The following is a 20,727-nucleotide window of genomic DNA, read 5'->3' as shown; positions in this document are numbered from 1 at the left end:
TGAATTTATGTTATATCACACTTATCATAATCTACTTAATCAATTCGTTTTTCTTTCACTAAATAATTAATGGTTAAAAAGAAATAAAAATTAAAAAGAAAACGAAAAAGGAAAAAGAAAAAGCAAAAGATTGAATCTGGATTGAATTGAAGGGGAGAGAGGGCACCGCATGACCGCAGTTGAATCCTCTCGGACAAATAGATCAAAGGGCTGTCTCAGATTCATTCCACACACACACAGAATCTGATTTTTTATTATATATATTTATTATTGTGAAAAAGAAATGATTTTGATGGAATCAAACAAGTTGAGGTGGGGGCTTTGTTATGCCATCTTCATCTCTCTGACGCTTTCAAGTTTGGTTCGTGATCTTGGAGTTTCCGCCGAAGGTGTTAACCCTCATGAAGCTAAACAGCTTAGAGACGAGGTAAGCCTTTCCCTCAACAGACAAGATCTTGATTTTGAGACTTGACCTGTTAGTTACTCAACTGGTGTTGATTGTCTCTGAAAATAACTTCTTGAGCCTCTTGAGAATGACATTATTATAGTAGCTACAGTAGCTGAGATCACCTAATTTTGATGATGCCTTGTACTTGTTGAGTGTAGGTACGGGAGATGTTTTATCATGCTTTCGATGGATATATGAACAATGCGTTTCCACTCGATGAGTTGAGACCCTTGTCCTGCCAAGGAGAAGATACTCTTGGAGGCTATGCGTTGACTCTGGTATACACTCTCATCTTTAGTCTTCTTCTAGGCTTTCTGATATCTAAAACCCATATTGATGATTGTAGATAGACTCGTTGGATACATTAGCTTTACTTGGTGACCGAGAGCGCTTCACTTCTTCTGTTCAATGGATTGGTAAAAGCCTTCAGTTTAATATAGTGAGTCATGTTACGTTTTCTGTTTTCTCCTACCAACATCCAAGTTTCCAATTCTTCTTTTCTCAATGGCTTTTCTTTTTCTTTTTTTGTTTTTGTTAACTGCAGAATAAAACTGTCTCTGTGTTCGAGACAACTATCCGAGTCCTTGGAGGTTTACTGTCTGCTCATCTGATTGCAAGTGATTATGCAACGGTATTTTAGCTATTCCTTTAGTCGTGATGATTTCATCTTATGACAATGAATCCTCTCTGATGACAGGGCATGAGAATTCCATCTTATGACAATGAGTTACTGGTCTTGGCTGAGGATTTGGCACGGAGAATGCTTCCTGCATTTGATACACCGACTGGTATTGTTTTTTATTAGTTAAAAGAATTTGCGAAAGGTGGGAATTGCTTTGTCATCTCATCTCATTCTTCTCTTTTTTTCTGCAGGAATCCCATATGGATCTGTTAATTTGATGTATGGTGTTGACGAACATGAAAGCAAGGCAAAACATCTTCTTACTCTTTCATTCTTGTTTGATTAATTGGTCTGTGTTTCTGGTGATGCGACTGGGACAAACGAAACTTAGTTTGCTAGCGCTCCACTATTTTAAGAGTGTTGAGATTGGACTTGCTCTTTTTCAGCTTGTTGATCTTATCTTTGAACTCATATAGTTTTTTTGTTTTTTCAGATAACGTCAACTGCAGGTGGTGGTACTTTGACATTGGAGTTTGGCGTGCTAAGTCGTTTAACAAATGATCCTGGTCAGTGAACCTCTTGAGCTTTGGTGTTTCATGTCTCAGACACAAATCAGTTTAGCCACTGAGAAATACTTCTCTTTAATAGTTTGTTCTGTGTTTTTTTCGTGCGCTTACTTGGTGATCCAACTTTGCTATACTGAAGTGTTCGAACAAGTTGCAAAGAATGCGGTGAGGGGACTATGGGCACGTCGCTCAACTCTCGACTTGGTTGGTGCTCACATCAATGTCTTTACAGGTGAATGGACACAGAAGGTAACCCATATTTTTCGTCCATGAACTGAATAAAAAAGGATCTTCTTCATTCATTGAGGAACTTTGCTTCTACAAAACAATTAATCTTTTCTTTCGTTACCCAAGTTATGAATGGTAGTGTCTACTTGGCAGGATGCTGGTATAGGAACAAGCATTGATTCCTTCTACGAGTATCTCCTCAAGGCTTATATACTATTTGGGGATGAGGAATATCTTTACATTTTTCAAGAAGCTTACGGGTCTGCAATGCACCACCTTCACAAGGATCCTTGGTAAAGCTTTCTTAAATCTTTTTTTTGTATATTGTAAAACACGAAAAAACCAATTCCTATGTTTGGACTCTATTGCTTTTTTCTAGTTTTGTCCTAGGTATGTAGAGGTCAATATGGATTCCGGAGCTATTGTTTGGCCAGTTTTCAACAGCCTTCAAGCTTTCTGGCCTGGACTTCAGGTATTAAGTGATTGTATGCTTCCAAACAAATACTGTTACAGAAAAATTAAAACTATACTATTTCGCTCTCAAAAAGGTATTAGCTGGAGATGTTGATCCGGCAATTAGGACTCACACTGCCTTCTTTAGCGTCTGGAAACGATATGGTTTCACTCCCGAGGGTTTCAATCTTGCTACACTTAGCGTCCAGGTCCTCCATCTTGATTTTTAGTGTCTCCACGATTGCTTTTTGTGATGTTACAACTTGATTTTGCCATGACAGTATGGTCAAAAGAGTTATCCACTGAGGCCGGAGTTAATTGAGAGCACATATTGGCTATACAAAGCTACCAGAGATCCTAGGTTACCAAAATTAGTCAGCTTTTTCATATGATTGGTTGGTTTCGAAAGAGAAGCTCAAAGACATCTTCTTCTTTTTGCAACCAGGTATCTTGATGCAGGGCGTGACTTTGTGGCTAGTTTACAATACGGTGCAAAATGTCCTTGCGGTTACTGTCACATCACAGATGTAGAACTTCATAAACAAGAAGATCACATGGAGAGCTTCTTCCTCGCAGAAACTGTAAAAAAAATAAACTCTGTTTCTCAATATGGATTTGCTTAGACGTTACCTTAAAGGCTTGACCTGTTTTTTGCATTTCACAAATATTTCAGGTAAAGTACTTATGGCTGCTGTTTGACTTAGCTGTTGACTCGGACAACCTCGTCGACAATGGCCCTTACAAGTAACCAAACCCACACAATAGCCTCTTCAAAATTTAAAATTACTGTAGCATTTTACTAATCTTGTTTTACTTAAAATCTTCAGGTACATCTTTAGCACTGAAGGTCATCTATTACCGTTAACACCACAAATATCTCTTGCTCGGGAACATTGCTCATACTTTGGCGGATATTGTCCACGCAATGCCACAAAGTTCGAACAAAGTAACGATGATCATCAAGTCCCTGAAATCGAGCTTGGTCATCACAGTAACATTTATCCTTACCACGAGTCTTTTCCTGTTACCGGTTTAATAAAGGTCTGAAAAATAGATCTCGATCCTTTCTCTCTGTTTGTATTATTTCTTACAACAAAACTCAGTTTCCTCTGTTTTTGGTTTTGTAGGGTTTATGTCCAAGACTATCCCATGCTCAGAAGTACGGTTTGTCTTATGTTTTGCCTGAGAAGACAGAACGTGAAGATGTTAAACGACCTAAACCGGTGATTACGAGCCGCTCCATTGTATTGGTCTCGGATCAATCAGTGGAAAAGAGACCACAAGAAGAAGGATTTACTTCTGAGTCTGAACCAATTATGAGTATCTCTGGTGGTGGTAGTAGCAGTGACCAAACCGGTCAAAAGTTAACCTTGTTAGAGTCAGAAACTGATGATAAAAGAGTGTACTCTTCTTAGTGTCCCTCTAATATATTCAGTTGTTCCAAAAGGAAAGATTACAGTTTTGCTTATCTGATCTGTCTTTTAATAGTTTGGTGCATTTAGCTTTCTGATCTTTCTTCGAGTTAATTTATAATGAACAAAAAAACGTTGTGATAAAAGGGTTCTAGATCATAATCAAAATTGCTTCAAAAACGACAAGGTTTGAATGTAAAAGTAATTAGGGCAGTTTCCTCAAGAAACCCAAGTTCAAAGAGCTTTAATACCATCTCTTGAAAAAGTGACTCAGTTTCCAAGTTCCTTAGATGTTATGTATTTTCTTATTTCATTAGTTTTGAGATGATTTTAAAGTGAGTGGATAAGTTAGCGCAGTTTGGTAGATTTACTTGTTTAAGGTGTGGGGTAGGACTGGGTAAAAACTCCGGATCCAAAAAACCGAACCGAATCCGATCCCAAAAAGTAATATCGAATCTGAACCGAAATTGATTAAATATCCGAATGGGTTCAAAATTTTGGTATTTAGAGAACCGAAACCAAACTTGATCCAAACCGAAGTATTTCGAGTACCCGATTATATCTGAAATTGATTTATATACCTATATATATTAATTATTTTTAGATTTAATATATATATTAAGAACATCAATATATATAAGATACTTTTAAGTTGTCCAAAATACTTATAAATATATACAAATAGTCAAAAGTACATGTCTAAAATAGCTAAAATATACTCAAAACACCAATAATACTTACAATATCTATTGATTCTCAATCCAAATATTCAAACCAAACTAATTTATATAATATTTTTAGGTACATTGACATGTGCTATTCAAATTTATATGTAATATATTGTTTTGTTTATAGATTTTGAGAAATTTAAAGTATATAATGAATTTTGAAAATTTTAAAATAATTTAAATGGGTTATCCAAACCCGAACTGAACCCGCAAAGATCCGAACCGAACCCGAACCAAAATTTAGAAATATCCGAATGGATCTGAAATCTTTGAACCCGAAACCCGAATAGACCCGAACCGAACCCGAATGGATACCCAAACGCCCATCTCTATTAATAGAAATCTAGGCTAGCATGTTCAATTATTTACAATGGTATATTTTATAAATAACATAAGCAAGAGTTATTTTCTTACAATGGTCATGTTTTAATAAGAGATTACTTATAAACGATGTAAGTTTCTAAGAATAGTGAGGAACTCATTGTTTCACAGGTCATAGAATATTCAAAAGTCCCACAAGTTAAAAGACTAAACGATAGTTTTCGATGACATATATAGCCAGAAATCCAAATAATTTACAGATGTATTTTCGATGAGAAACATTTCATCACAAAATTCTTGGTAAACTACATTGAGTCAAAAGACTTATCTGACATATATAGCCAGAAATCCAAATAATTTAAAGTCATAGAATATTCAAAAGTCCCACAAGTTAAAAGACTAAACGATAGTTTTCGATGACATATATAGCCAGAAATCCAAATAATTTACAGATGTATTTTCGATGAGAAACATTTCATCACAAAATTCTTGGTAAACTACATTGAGTCAAAAGACTTATCTGAATATGCTAGAAATACCAAGTGTTGGCGGTCTAGTGGTAGTGCAAAAAGATTGGTTATCTTGTGATTTGGATTCGAACCTTTTTTAGTATGAAGTATTATTCTGTAAATCAGAATTTTCAAAGGCTTACTTCGGGTCTATGGTATATTATGGAGTTAAGTCCCATAAGTTCCATGATAACAAAAAAATAATTTTCGGTTATTAATTGTAGACTAGGAGTGGGACGGATCCAAATATCCAGCGAATTTAGGGTATCCGGATCTGTCGATTAGTATCGGAATCTGGATCTGTAGCTTTCGGATATCAGGATACGTGGCTTTTGAATATTCAGATTTTGGATATTTGTGTATATATTATAGTATTATACTATCTGTGGGTATCCAGATTCGGATCCATAAAATAATTATAAAATAAGTAAAACATATTTTTAAGAATACTAAAATTCTAAAATAATACATAAATTAAATATTTATACAAGATTTATAAATATATATATATATATATATATATATATATGTATATAATATTATAAGACTAATTTTATGTATAAATATTAATATATCAGATATAATTATTAATAAAATTAAAAATTTAGTATGTTTTAAAAATACGGATCCGGATATTTGGACTTAAAAATCAAGATCCGGGCACCCAGGATATCCTATTTTTGGATTGGATCTCAGATCAGATCCGAATCCCGGATAATAAGTCTCATCCTTACTATAGACCAAAGTTGAAGGGATTTTGTTGGAAACTTTCCTATCAATTCATAAGAAAAACTAGGGATGGGTGTTCCGCGTTGGGGTATCCATCCAGGTTCGGTTCAAATCTATTTGGGTTTCAGGTTTTCGGAGTTAAAGATTTCAGTCTCATTTGGTTACTTATAAATTTTGGATTTGATTCGGTTTGGATCTTTACGGATTCGGTTCGGGTTTGGATTAATTGTTTGAATTATTTTTAAAAAATAAAATTTATAATATACTTTGAATTACTCAAAATATAAAAACAAAACAATATATTACATATAAATTTGGATAATGTATGCCAAAATACCTAAAGTTAACATATAAACTGGTTTGACTTGAATATTTGGATAGAGAATCAATAGATATTTCAAGTATTTTTTTAGTATTGCTTAACTATTTTACACATTTAGTTTTGACTTTTTATATAAAATTTTAAGTATTTTGGAAAATATTTTGGATATTTTGGATATTTTTTATATTTTAAATCTAAAAATAATTAATATATTTAGGTATATAATTCTATTTTGGATACATTCGGGTATCCAAAATATTTCGGTTCAGGTCAAGTTCGGTTTCGGTTCTCTATATACTAAAAAATTAAATCCATTCGGATATTTAAGCAAATTTGGTTCAAGTTCGATACTACTTTTTCGGATCGGATTCGGTTCTTTCTTAGGATTCTGATTTTTTGCCCAACCCTAAGAAATACATTGGGTTTCGGTTCTGTATATTTTTGTTATTTTTATAATTTTCAAAAGAACACAAATAAATTATATTATGTAGTTTGTATATACAATACTTATTCCGTGCAAGACGCGAATCTTAACCTAGTAGTATATTACGAAATAAACTACCGGAGTGACAAGAAGAATGCCGCGGACCAGAGTTTCATCTGGATTCATAACTAAGAGTTCTCAAGAAAGCATACTTTCAATATGTGGCTAGCAAATTTTATAGATTACACACTAAACCCAACTGTTTGCTATGTGAAATTTATGTGAAGTTAGAGATTATCCACTTCTACATGGACATTATGAGCCTATGATCTTGGCGTCTTTATTACGCCAGTCAAAGCTGGTACTCCTTCATTGGATTTAGAAGTTGGATCAGTGGTAGATTTCCATCCTTGGGTAAGTCGGCTTGATCACCTTATATCTTGGTTCTTATATATACAACAAAGGCGGTTATATACGCTCTTTGGAGAAAGATATTCTCTCGGGGTTATTACAAATTCGTAGACTACTGATCTTCTTTACAACGTTAAACCATGTTTGTGGTTCAAAACATTTGTTTCACTCTTTGTAAAAGACAGAATTATCGGGTTTATTTGGCATGTTTGGTTTCATTCATGTATTTGGTGTTTCTAAAAGCATTTTTCTCTTAAATTTTAATTGTGCACTGTCTTAGAAAGTTCGGTGATCAAATGCACAAAAAGTTTGCCAAACTATAATAATAGACATATTTTTCATTGTTTATATAAGAAACAAAGAAACGTGGAAGAATTTGTTCCAGTAGTTTGACTTACAGTTTATTAATGCTTCTACACTGATAGGTTCAGGTTTCACTTTCTATTAAACAATTATGCAGGCTACGGAGGAAAGACTTACAAGAGATCTTCAACATGGTGTAAGTAAACCCGGTCAGATGTGAATCTTCATAAGGTGACTGGTGATGCAATTAGATGTAGATCCTCATAAGGCATGTAGTATTGTCGGTTGTCGAATCGTCTATGTAATTTTTCTCATAATTGTAATATCCTAATAAATCAGTGTTAAGAAAAAAAGAAACAAATAAATATAGAAAAGCTATGTAGTAATCTTTTATTTTTAATTTCTTATAGCCATATATTAACTTATTTGTTGCCATTTGGTTCTCATTCTTCCGAAACCAAAAAAAAAAGGAAAAAATTAGAAGCTCTCATAGAAAGTGTTAAGAATGAAGAATGATTGAACGAACACATATATATTTTCAAAAAAGAAAAAAAGAAAAAAAGAAAATATGAACACATATTGCATATTTTTTGCTCTATAAAGTTGGTAAAAGAAAAACATTATGCGGTCAAGTCATAAAAAAGAAATTAGGGGGTGATTGGAGTGAGTTGTAGCTTTATGATTTTGGTTGTAAAATTTAAGCTGTAGTTTTATTTGATGTAGATTATTTTGATGTACCTTTGTAAAGTACTATCTTTTTGCTCTGGAAATAAAGCTCTATACGGCCATATTTTAATTTTGCTGTAAAAATTTTAAAGAAAGGAAAGCTCGATTGATTGTCATATATGACTTTAAACTAAATTTTAGTTGTTTAGAATATCTATATCCGCAATTAATCATCCCGTAAGTGAGAACGACGATCCATGTAAAGTATATAAAACATGAAGTTCAGAAAACGTATATAAAATATATAAAATGGCGACCTTTATTAGTTTGTCTCTATGATTTAATTAAATCCACTAATTATTGCAAAATGATTACTAAAGTGTATTTAATAATATTTCCCTCATGAATCCACTTTCAATTTTATAGTTAAGTTTTCCGTAGTCCCTTAAAAATAACATTTCAGTGATTATTTTCTCATAATTTGATTGATGATTACAAATTTGATAGATAATCAATACTCTCAGTTATATCTATATATATAAAGTACAATTTGTTTCACTCGTAGGCGGTCAACGTCATTTTCCACGTCAATAAGCCGGCTCACGTACGTTCGAGACGTGTCACGATCCACTGAAACTCACCGGTTTATTTAATCCCGAGTATCTGATGGCCTTCGATTGTGGGCTTATAAAATATTTGTTTGGGCTAAAAAATGTAAATAAAAGTCTAACCTGTTTCACCTTCGTCTTCTCACCTTCCCATTTTTAGAGAATGACGGCGACTCAAAATCTTCATAATTCTTCCTATTTTCGCTAGAGACAATTAACAATGGCCAATCTATGGTGGAGAAATTGCTTTCAGAAATAAGCGACCTGGCATATGACAGTATGCAAGGATTTTAAGTGACAACTTTATGTAATTAAACTGACAGATAAGAGCTGATTATGTTCACCTTCAACTAATTTCGGATAGATGTTGGTTGTGTTCATCACCTTTGGCTCAATACGTAAGAGTACTTACCTTTCATGAAGTAGATTAGCTATCAAATAAGCAATTCTGACATAAACCATAATTTCCCTGCAGAGGAGGGTTGACATTATTTAAAAACCACCTTTACTGGATGCACTAAACCATTATCGTTGTGGAAAATTACCTGTCTATTGGTATTGTTAACATCAGACGCTGAATAGACTGGCTTTCGTTGTTACAAAAGGTTGATACTCATCCCCTGACCAAAAACATTTGCAAAAAATATTTGTTACATAAGTTGAGTAAACAAGATTTATTAATCTGTTTTTAGGAAAGGTCTGTTGGGACGTTATTAGTTGAGAAACAAACCCGGAAAATCAACGTCACGGTTGCTGCTTCCCTCATCAACGTCAAGATTGAAATCACAATACTTCTGAACCTGTTTTTGAAATCCTTGAGCATCAACGGAGAGTGAAGAAGCGAGGTTGATGGAGCCGAACTGACCCGGTTTGTGAATTGGGTATCCGGAGAAATCCTCCATTGTGCATTGTGCATTATTAGAAACTCTCACCGGGTCTAAGTATGATTTTCAAAATTTCCAAATCTGTTTAGCATAGCAGACTTTTTCGAGTAGATTTCCATCGAGGAAACGTCAAGAAAAATCCCATGGTAAATACATATGTTAGTTCAACAATTGACCATTTTTTGAGTTTCTCTTTATAGAATTTGAAATACACAAATCAATAACAGCTCATAAGTATATACAAAATAAATAAAGGCCTATTTAACTAGAAATCAAAATTCAGCGTGGTAATTGCAGATCTATGCAAACTTTTTAATAATTGGCGAACCTTGTCATTTAATGCATCACTTTCCGATTTTGTCCTCGAGACCACACGTGATTGAATAATACAAGTAACCTGCAACCGGCAATTATGACTATTTATCAGTTTTATTTTTGAACCTATTGGAAAAGTAAACAAGTGTACAAAATCGGTTATATTTTTCCAAATTGGTGAGAGAAGAGTTGTAAGATATTTCTAGAGAGGAGAAGTGAAGAGAAGAAGAGAAGATATTTTCGGTGGATAAGATATTTTTGAAGAGGAGAAACCGTAGTTGTCTATATATAAAAACCGGGTACAACTAATAGAAATCGGATTTGAGTATATACATAAAAACCGCGTACAAAGTATAGAAACTGGATTCGAGTGTAATTGTCTGAATACTATTTTTGTCGACTTACAGGAACTTCGTTTGGTGATCTCGGTGGAGATGAGTAATGGCTGAGATTTGCCAACATTTTTTCTCTTATCTTACGATTCTCGTACTCACCTACTCCCTAGGTTGTTTGGAGGAACCGGGAATTGAATCTGAAACTTTTTTTTTCATTGGGAGAAAAAAAAATCAAAAGCAAAAGTGAAAGAAAAGAAAAAAACTTTGCTTGAAGAAAACATAAGAAACATAACACATGTTCGTTATTACACACATGAAAGAAACGACAAAGGTTGTTGTAATAAGGAGAGAAAAGAGACCAATTTTAATGGCGGTGACTCGGAATCCACATGATTTGAGAATGAGACCGATGCTACTTGCCGTACTCGTACTCACCTACTCCCGTAGGTTGTTTGGAGGAACTGAGAATTGAGACCGATTCGGGAAATAATATTATTACAGATCCCTTTGGTTCTTTTGCATAAAAGATAAAGAAAGTCTTGATTCTTTGCATTATTGATACTTTTTGTGTGCAACCGTCTGTTTTAAGTAATCACGTCTGACGTGTAACAGGTACTGTACTTTGCTTTTCGTATGGAAACAAGGACTGTCTTGGTATTACCTAAAAAAGTACAGTGTCTTATCCATCTACCTAATTACCTCCTATATTTTTGCTATCTAGTGCAAATCCCCATAAATAAATATAGTGTCAAAATGAAACAAATCTATTAGACACCAAACAAATCTGTCAAATATAAATTAAAACATGTGGTTAAAAGAAAAAAATCAATGGAAAATTTAGCAAGGTTGACAAAATAAGTAAATATGTGGTTAAAATGAAACAATTGTTATACATCAAATAAATCTGTAAAAAATAAACAAAACATGTGGTTAAAAGAACAAATCTTTTGAAAATTAGATAAGGTTGCCAAAATAAGTAAATATGTGGTCAAAATAAAACAGAGATATTTAAAACTATATAAATCTGTAAAAACAAGAAAATGATGGTCAAAATAAACCAATATATGAGACACTATATAAATCTTTTAAAAATATGGAGATAGAATAATAAATATGTGAAAAATGTTGCTTCATGTGGTAAGACATCCATGAATTAATTAAGTATGATTTTATGAAAAATCCTATTTCTTTATTTTATTGAGCTATAAATTTTAATGATAATTTTTATGTAAATAAAGTTTTAACATAACAGGATTTAAGAGTATGATAGACACTAAAATAAGTTAATAATTAAAAGAAAAATGTATTAATAAAAATTGGATTGGAACAAAATAAATAAATAAATATTCCAATTAATTAATTTTCAATTCTAGGAATTGTTAATTTCCGTTTAGCAACGATGAGATACATCATACATATTTATAAAGAGTTCACCAGAGCAAGCTTATAAATACCAAAGGTAAAACCTAACTTTCAGAACGTATATAATATCTCCGTCTTTCTCTGCCTCTAAGAAGAGTCCGGTTGATTGACTTAACGCAGAGGGAAGCCATGAATAGAGACTGGGTAAGAGAGCTGATGAAGCACGATAACCATTCACCTGATATTGATGTCGATGAATCCTTGACTATGCCGATGGACGTCGATGATATCGACTCCTCCTTGGAGATGTTTGGTGATGTTTTCACCAACCAGAAGCTGCTTCAAGACGCCAATTTCTTCAACGGCTTTGAGGATGATTTCGATGATTCAGATATCAACTGATAATCCCTAGTTAGGGTTTTTCTAATTTGTTTCTTAAGATTTTAAATCATCTTCTCATCTTATAATCTTAATATTTTATATTAATGAAAATTGCTTTTGGTATATGCTCTACGTTAGATTTAAGCTTGCACTGCTTTCTCTATCTTTTAATCTCTGAGTTTTGGGCATTGCTTTGTTGCGTTATTAATTGGTTTGATTGCTTGGGATTCAAGTGAAGAAGACGTTTGTATGAGGTCTCAAGTGCTTGGACAACATTGGCGTTTTTGTTGTTCAGATGTAATCTCTTTAGCTGCTTGTTTAGATCTGAGATACTTCTGAATCATACTGAGTGACAACCTGTGTTTTAAAAGGCGCATGGCGCTCTAAGGCGAGGAGGTTGGAGCCATGCGCCTTGCGCCATGGCGGTCCAAGGCGCTCGCCTTATAGATAGTACACATTCAAACATATAATAGTAGTATAGAGCTACATAGGAACTTAGAAATGCATTGATAGTTTTCCTAGGTTAGAAGCATGTGTACGTGGTAGCTCTACACACTATAACTGTATGGTTATGTAGAAAAGATAGTTATAGAGTAGTTCAGACAGTTAGAGTCGTGTACAATCTAATATAGTCAGCTATACCAGTTAGTCGTATACACACTAATACAGTCACCTATATACTCATTGATAAAATCCAATAACTAAAATAGAGAACTTGAAAACTAAAAATCTAAGCTTCATGTTGTAAGGGCCTTTAAAGGGTTGGTCAGAGTAGTTGTTACATGGTTTTCAAGATGTTTTAAGGGTTTGGTGAAAGTAGTTTTTAATAGAAACTACAAAGCACGCTTTTGAAGCGCTTAAGGCGCATTGTAGTTAAGCCAAAGGCGCAGTATGGCGAGCGCCTTACGGACTTAGCCTCGCCTTAGAGGTCTATGGCGGTGGGACCGTCGCCTTACTGCGCCTTGCGCCTTTGCGCAAAAGGCGATCGCCTTTTTAAACACAGGTGACAACCATATCATCCACATAACAATACAAAACCGCTCTACATAAATTCGTCTTAGTAAAAAGATTTGTTGAAAAACAGCTCCTTAATAATCTATTGTTGTGTCTTGGAGTTGTTATAATCGTCATATTAATGATTGTGTGACAGCTTTTTATATGATAAGTAGCAGACTAGCAGTGTAGCACCTTGGCTCCTATGGCTTTGATAGCTCAAGTCTCGCCCACTTGACTGGACTTCTTCGTCAGTCAAACCTCCAGTATACATCAGATGCTTCCTTTCCTCCACTATATCATGCACACAATCATTCCAAAACAAAAATCTTATTTCTTAAGAGATCGATATAGGTAGGAGGTAAGAAACTCAAAAGTGAAGTTTATTGTAAGTGTTACATTGACAATGAATCTTCTGCACCTGCCCTATGCGATGAATTCTCATGATCGCTTGCTCTTCCACTGCTGGATTCCACCATGGAACTTTTTTTTTCAAGAATCAGAGCAAAAGATCATAAGAGAAAATTAGGCTTGAAAAAGTGGGGTACCATGAAGACGTTTGAAGCAGCGGTTAAACTCAGACTAAACTCCTCTAGCTTTAGGAGACATAAAGTTCTCCTGATACACAACAAAACCATAATGATCTTTAAGCTCTATGCTCGATTCAAACAGAGTTGGAGAGTTTGTTTACTTACTGTTTTGTATTTGGTTTCATTGACCTCTTTCAACGCCTGCCAGCTTTTCATCAAATCTAAAAACTCAACTCCTCTTCTTGTCAGTGGAATCTCCAAAAGATTCACTAACAATACTACTGGCTAAAGAAAATGATCTTCTCGCCCTGTTTAAAAAAAATCATGAAGATACCAAGACATCATCAATCCTTCAAATAGGTTATGATTAAGATTGTGACAGATTTTTTTTGTGCTTGAAACATGGAACTGTAACACTTACTTTGGATCTGCTTGAAACATGGAACTGTAACACTTACTTTGGATCTCTTGGAAACGGCGGTATAGAAGTCGTGTTCTGCTTTAGATTTTTCACATTAAATTACTTGAACATAGGTTGGAGGACTAGAAGATGATGTACGAGATGGATTTCATCCCTCCACAAGACCCATCAAATAGAAGGCCATATTCGAACCGTCAAGCTGGCCCAAGAAGCCGGATCAAGTTGGCGGGCTCCCGACTAAAGCTCAGCTTTCTGCTCGGCGTCCTGAAGAAGCGCGCTAGGCCTGGCCCATGGAGAGATCAGTCGACCCCAACGCTCAGCCTAACCATAGTGGCCCCATTAGGTCGGACCGACCTAAAGCTGAGAACGAAGGAACAGCTATATAAGGGAGAGGAAAGAAGAACGAGGGGGATACAAAGATACAAATACACACTCGGCGGCTAGAATTATAATTCTATTCTTTTGTATTCTTGCCAACTTGTACTTTTCCGGCCAACGCTCCCCGAGCACCGACTTACTTTCCGATCAAACTTTCATTATTTGTAATCAAACCGTTTACCAATTAATAAAATGTCTTTGAACTAACCCACTGACGAGTTTCGTCTTTCTTTACTCGTTTCGACCGAACTCGGTTCAAACAGTTGGTGCCCACCGCAGAACATAACAAAGTATCGTTAACTAAATCGGTATGACTCTCGAAGATTCCACCTCCGGCGAAGAATCAGCATATCACTATTCATTTTCTTCTTCAACCCTATACTTGATTTTCATCCCTAAATTTTCAGTATCACAGACAAGAAGATCAACTATAAACCGACAATATTTCCGTCGATCTTCATCCTCACCAATTTAATGACCGACCGGTCCAACCGTGACTCTTTGAAGAAGCCAAATCATGTTCTTGTAAACCCGGATTTGACAAAACCGGTAAAAGTGACTAAAAACGGCAAAACTGACTAAAAACGGTAAAATCGGTGATCCGGGTTGATTTCAAAATCCGGTTCTAAAAAATTAACATATAATTTATGTGTGTTTCAGTTGTTATTAAGATTTAGTATTTCATAATCAGGGTTTTTGACTATCACTATTTAATTAATTTTATTTAATTTTATTTCATAAGAAACAATGTAAAAAATATTTTTAGCTCTCATAAACTATTCTTATTTTGCCATATTGATAAAAATTAGAATATTAGTTGTAAAAATAAATAAATACTGCAATCTGAACGGTTAATCATTTTATATTATCAATTTCAGTTTTCATAGTATTCACTTGTTTATCGTATATATAACTACATTTATGTTTATTTTCTAGTTGATAAAAGAAAACATATAGTATCATATTATATGTAGAACTAATTTGTTTTAGGTCCGTCCATATAATATAGATATATAATTATATATGAATAAAAATCTAATTGGACCAATTGAACCGGTAGTTATCCCAGTCGGTATCCAATCAGGTTTCAAAACATTGGGGTCTACCGGTCAACCAGTAGCTAGACCAAGTTGGTATCCAGTCCGGTTTCAATCAAAACATTGGTCTACTTTCTCATAAATATTACCTAAAGCTTTCTTGCGGTTATTTGTTTAATTGTTTTGGTGTTATTCGATGCAATTTCCAATTAAAAATAGAATAATAATTAATAAAATGAGAAATTGGAGGGTCGGCCGACCGAGCCAACCCTATAGGGTTTCCAGAAATAATGTCGGCCATATGTCTTGATTGTGCCATACAGTACTCACCCTTTTAATCTTAGGCTGAGCGTGGCATAAATAGCCATCCGACCCTTTTTAATTTTGAAAGCGGAGGCCCAGCTCCATTATATAGAAGCCCTGCTCGACCTCTTGTCTCTTCTCTTACCGATGTGGGACAAAAACAAACACAGTCAACCGTAACCAACTTCTTTTAACAAAAACAAAAAATTGAATAAACCTCCGCCACAAAGTAAGAAAATAACTTTGCTTTTACTCCCTCTCTCGTGTGTTTAGAAAAGTGTCTTAACAACAACGTAACACTAGGAGTTGATGAAACAAAATGCTTGTGCTTGAATGTAATAAGAGTCTCTGTACTTCTTAGCACTCCCTACTCGTATCCCATTCTCCATCCATTCGTTCCTGTGTATCCATGCCTCCCTTCCAAAATCCAATATTCCCAGAATCTGTTCATGTCACCGTTTCAATATAGTTATATATACGTCTCACCATGCTCATAAACAGATGCAAAAAGGTAGAACATACCGCTCCTCCTTTCCAAGATACGAATGTTGGATCCATTCTTGACGGCAGAACCTCCACCGTGTCTATGGCTTCTGTTGGAGGTATCGCATGAAGAACTCTAGGAGAGAGAGAGAAGGGGGGTGGGGAAACAAACAATTACTTCAACAAAGCAATCTCTTTGAAGACAAATATGTTCAAAAAGATATGACCAAACCTTTCTTCCACGGCTGAGACCAGACCTTTAGTCAAACCAACACCACCAACCTGAGAAGAAGCAAAAAACAAGAGTTTCAGGGGATTATATGGAAGAACCGAGTCTTTTAAAGAAACAGACAGGTCTTCAAGAATCTACCAACTGTATGCTGGAGAATAGTTTTCGCTGAAGGTCTATGCGTCCTGCAAGCCAAAAATGGTATTTTGTTAGGAGTCATCACCTTCCGATATCAAACAGGACAGACAGTGAATCATTTACCGGCAGAGAGAATGCTGCTGGTAATGGCTTCAGCAAGACCAATCTTCTCTTCTTTCTTCGGGTTCAGAGGGGAAACTGCAAAACTATCCCACACTGGTAATCCCATATTACCACCACCACCACCACCACCAAAGTCCATGTTCCATGTTTCCTCCAACATATTCTCATGGTCTTGGAACCTAAAAACAATATACAAAATGAGCATCTCTCAACAGAAGAAAGGGTTATAAGAAAGGATTGACTCTGACCATGTACGTGGTGGCTGGGGAAACAATTCAGGAACAAGAAGGTTAGGATAAAACAAACCCATCGGTGGAACCTGAGATAACCAAAGAAAATCTATTTTCAAGACTTAAAACATAAGAAGAGAGCATTTAACAGAATCATGACTTGATCTTGTTTTTTTATGTTTACGTTAAGTGAGGTGAGATTTGTCTTGTGAGCCACAGCTGGCATGCCGTCCTCGTAAGAATAAACTGTTGCAGCTCTTTCCACTTCTCCTTCCTGTTTATGTACAAAAATCATATTAGTTTCAATATATTTTTTTTTAATCAAGCGAAAAATAACAACAGAGATAATCCAACTTACTCTAATCTCACAATATGAGTCCTTAAGTCGATTAAGCATCAACATATCGATGGGCTTTGCCAAAACGTCTGTTCGGAGCTGTGGCCAGTTTTGGTAATGCCTCTGAATCCATAGAAGGCATCTACAGATATCCTGAAAATCATTTGTAGATGAAGAAAGTTTAGCATGCAGTGTAGCTCATCTAGAAACAGAAAAGAGAAACAATAAATAAATAATAATAATAATATATATCCTTACATCTCCTCCAAAAGGTAGAATCTTTTCAGTATTTGGCAATGAGACTCCATCCTACAAAAACATATCAAAAGTTATAATGGAAGATGTCAGCTAGACTTTTCGCCTATTCTGCTAATACCTCGATACAAACAACTGTACTCGTCTGGGCTCCCATATTCACAATGCAAGCTGTAGACAAACCATTCCCAAAAATGGTGGATAAACCTTCTTGGTGGACCACTGCTGAGCTAAAGCATAGGTCTCGCAACACGATAGTTAGCAGCTCCTTTATTTCTGATAAAATATCATGACTCCAAATCAGAATACTAGCGTACATATATCTGGATGGAAGAGAACATTAAGGCTTTACCGCGGCTGTCAAATGTTCCCGGGACAACAAGAACAGCAGAATACTTGTTTCTCTCACTGTGAGCTATCTCAAGCTTATCTAGCAAAACCCAGTCCCAGATAGCGACCAAGTCCTCACAAACCTGGAGAGGCAGGTAGGAGTATCAAATAAGTAGTCATCGACAATAGAGAAGAGAAAGAAACATGGATGAACCTGTTGCGCTGAATATTGTGGGGAAACATTGAAGTGGCCTCTCCGGATAGGACGGTGAATGGTATATGGCTCTTTTGGAGATATTCTCATAGCTTCTTCACCAAAAATCATATTCCTATACTTGCGCTTACTCTCGCCAGAGTCTGTAACATCAGGAGCAGCTCTAGCTACATTCTCGTCCTCAAACACATTAGTCCAAGGAAAGGCGGTATCTTTCTTGGTATTAGTACTTGGTTGGTTGTATCCATCGATCCTAGCCGTCTTGCGTGAGCCAAAAGAAGAGCTTTCATCCAGGTATGGTATCTTCAACAGCGATGCCGTCTTTTGAGTTTTTTTTTTAAGAAAAAACGAAAGAGTGAGCAGCACCAACAAGTGAAAGTTCTAGTGACTGACAGAGGAAACAAGATTTCTTACAGTGTTGAAAGCTCTCTCACGGTCAACTTGTTGTTGACTGGTGGTGGTGACCTGAGTGCAAATCATTTGGTTTGGTTTGCCGGTTATGGTGGTGTGTCTAGCAATGCAGTGAGGGACATTGAAAGGTGTGTCTTGCTTAGCAAGTCCTATTCTTACATTCGCAGATCCTAAACCAGAGAGCACCAGTGTGAGATTCCTTTTTGCAAATTTTGATTTTACATAAAAAGATAAATAAAAGAGGGAGGGCACACCTGGGTTGATGATAACGAGATTTGATCCTCGTTCGGATACAAGCTGAGACGGGACTACTGATTTCAAGTAATCCTGCCATTGATTAAAAAAAAAAAGATTTCTGCGTCAGAGAATTGGATTTGTTGACTTTGCGGTAAGACTAGAAGATTACCATTTTCACGGCGAATAAAGAAGAAGAGCCCGTCGAATTAGGGTTTCCACGAATTTTGAAAAGCTTAACCAGATCGCAGTATTTGACAGAGAGCGCTAGGCAAGTGATTAACTAAAGAGACAATGGCCCCCAGCCCACAGAGAAAATATCTATTATAACTATTTGTATAACTTAATAGGGTGTTTTTCAAAACCAACCCATATTTTCAAGTCAAATCCAAAACCAACCCTTTTTTTTTGTCCATACTATTCATCAATAAAATTTCCATACTATCCTTATGTTTTTGAATTATTCACAAAATTGCCATTTTTATTTATTTTTTTATTAATTTCGAAATTAACAAAAAATCAAATACACCCTAACCATTTCTTCTTATTTACAAAAATGCCATCATCATCAATTTTTCCAACCACCATGAACCACCATTTTTGAGCTCTAAAGCTCTAGAATTCAATTTTCAACCACTTTTTTTCTCATTATAACCCAAAAAACTTCATTTTCTCTCATCTCCTCTACATTTCCATCTAAAAAACTCTCATAACTATCATTTTCATAATCACAAACTTCATATTTTCGAGTTTCTTCATTAGTGAATCGTTAAAGATGCTTCTTTTTGCTCATATTTGGAGTTTGGACGGTTGAAAAGGTTGGAAACAAGCTTTACACATGAAAAATGTAACTATTTACATGGTTTTCGTTCTTTTTCAGATCTGTGTCGCGACGGTAGACTGTTTTGTATGTCTACGCCTCCGTGGAGACTTACGATGCAGTCTATTTGTCAACGCACGGGTTAGTTTTGCAATTGAGCAGACAAATTTTTTTTCTAACGCAGACTTCCCCAGTAGTCTCCGTCTTTACCTTTGACAACAAAAATAAAACTTTCGGTAGACTTACTAAGACGTCTACCTAAAAGAGGTTAGTTTTTCATTTGACCGAACTTTTGACTTTTCAAAATAGACTTCAACGGAAGTCTACAAAATGTAGACTGCCAACAAAGTCTATAAAAGGTCAGTTTTGCATTTGACCAAAACTTTGACTTCGTGGAATAGGTTAGTTTTGTGTTTGACCAAAAAGTTTAAAAAGCAATCAAAAATTTATTAAATTGTAGACTTCATATGCAGTCTTCTTATCTTAAAAAAAAATGTAGACTGCGTATAAAGTCTACTTTTTTATTTTGGTCAAATGCAAAACCAACCCGTCGGATTTGAGAGTAAAGTTCACAAGAAGTCTACACACCCGTAGACGTTCATTTTAATCTACTGATTTGAAGTCAAACTTGGTCAATTGCAAAACTAACCTCTTTCAAAAAAATTCAAACATGTAGACTGCATATGAAGTCTAGTTCTGAAAGTCAAATCTTGGATGAATTCTGGTCAATTGCAAAAAGTAACCTTTTTAAATTGTAGACTGAAATGAAAGTCTACATGTACAAAATTACAACTTTTATTCAACTATAGAAAGCAACCCGTAAAATGGTCAATTGCAAAAACCAACCCAAAGAGTAGACCTATTTGACAGTCTACGTCTGTAAACTGAAAAGAACGTCAACATCTTCAGAGACTAAATATTAAGTCTTCATAGAAAAATCTATAAAAATGTGAATTTGTGTATTATTCATTAATTTTTTTCTAGTTTTTTTGTTTGACAGTGTGTTAGTTAATTTTAATGGGTTTGAGTGATTTTGAAAATAATTTTTTTTTTATAATTATGAAGGTATAATTCATTTGATTTGACAATGTTGTTAGCTAATAATTGTAGACGTATTTCTAAGTCTTCGTTTATAGTTTTGCTAGTAAGGCTGAGCTTGTTTCAAAGCTGAAGTCGGTGACTGTGGAATATAATTTTACATTTTCAGCATATAAGACAACAAAAACTCTGTATG

At 35.0% G+C, this 20,727-nt stretch overlaps 2 protein-coding genes, 2 long non-coding RNA genes and 1 other non-coding gene across 8 annotated transcripts; 2 read left to right on the top strand and 3 right to left on the bottom strand.

Annotated features, from left to right (window-relative positions):
• Positions 1-103: 103 nt before the first annotated feature.
• Positions 104-3,829, top strand: LOC103848826 (alpha-mannosidase I MNS4). The gene is made up of 16 exons (XM_009125651.3): positions 104-427; positions 607-726; positions 795-887; positions 993-1,079; positions 1,146-1,236; positions 1,322-1,377; positions 1,564-1,636; positions 1,776-1,885; positions 2,018-2,157; positions 2,255-2,336; positions 2,413-2,526; positions 2,599-2,678; positions 2,763-2,898; positions 2,991-3,061; positions 3,145-3,358; positions 3,445-3,829. The coding sequence occupies exons 1-16, from the start codon at positions 284-286 to the stop codon at positions 3,730-3,732; spliced, it is 1,899 nt and encodes a 632-aa protein (XP_009123899.1). The 5' UTR covers positions 104-283; the 3' UTR covers positions 3,733-3,829.
• Positions 3,830-8,530: 4,701 nt separating this feature from the next.
• Positions 8,531-9,384, bottom strand: LOC117131855. 4 transcript variants are annotated; one of them, XR_004455247.1, is made up of 3 exons: positions 9,296-9,384; positions 8,874-9,219; positions 8,531-8,772 (listed from the first exon to the last, which is right to left on the bottom strand). It is a non-coding gene; the product is annotated as an uncharacterized LOC117131855 (long non-coding RNA). The 4 variants fall into 4 exon arrangements; XR_004455248.1 differs by having other exon boundaries at positions 8,531-9,014; positions 9,095-9,219; XR_004455249.1 differs by having other exon boundaries at positions 8,531-9,014; positions 9,163-9,219.
• A 2,754-nt stretch (positions 9,385-12,138) lies between these two features.
• On the top strand, positions 12,139-13,791 carry LOC108870486. The gene is made up of 2 exons (XR_004455255.1): positions 12,139-12,376; positions 13,031-13,791. It is a non-coding gene; the product is annotated as an uncharacterized LOC108870486 (long non-coding RNA).
• Positions 13,792-15,630: 1,839 nt separating this feature from the next.
• Positions 15,631-15,766, bottom strand: LOC117132291. Its single transcript, XR_004455849.1, has one exon. It is a non-coding gene; the product is annotated as a U11 spliceosomal RNA (small nuclear RNA).
• Positions 15,767-15,854: 88 nt separating this feature from the next.
• LOC103848823 (actin-related protein 9) lies at positions 15,855-19,022 on the bottom strand. Its single transcript, XM_009125650.3, has 15 exons — positions 18,846-19,022; positions 18,694-18,766; positions 18,443-18,609; positions 18,029-18,349; positions 17,837-17,957; positions 17,606-17,760; positions 17,488-17,538; positions 17,251-17,382; positions 17,077-17,166; positions 16,911-16,981; positions 16,663-16,841; positions 16,543-16,586; positions 16,405-16,454; positions 16,212-16,308; positions 15,855-16,132 (listed from the first exon to the last, which is right to left on the bottom strand). The coding sequence occupies exons 1-15, from the start codon at positions 18,846-18,848 to the stop codon at positions 15,989-15,991; spliced, it is 1,698 nt and encodes a 565-aa protein (XP_009123898.1). The 5' UTR covers positions 18,849-19,022; the 3' UTR covers positions 15,855-15,988.
• Positions 19,023-20,727: the final 1,705 nt, after the last annotated feature.

This window comes from Brassica rapa, chromosome A02 (genome assembly GCF_000309985.2).
Source record: "Brassica rapa cultivar Chiifu-401-42 chromosome A02, CAAS_Brap_v3.01, whole genome shotgun sequence".
Classification (NCBI taxonomy): Eukaryota; Viridiplantae; Streptophyta; class Magnoliopsida; order Brassicales; family Brassicaceae; genus Brassica; species Brassica rapa.
Note: the sequence above shows the minus strand (reverse complement) of the source record. Positions and strands in the feature narration are given on the sequence as shown.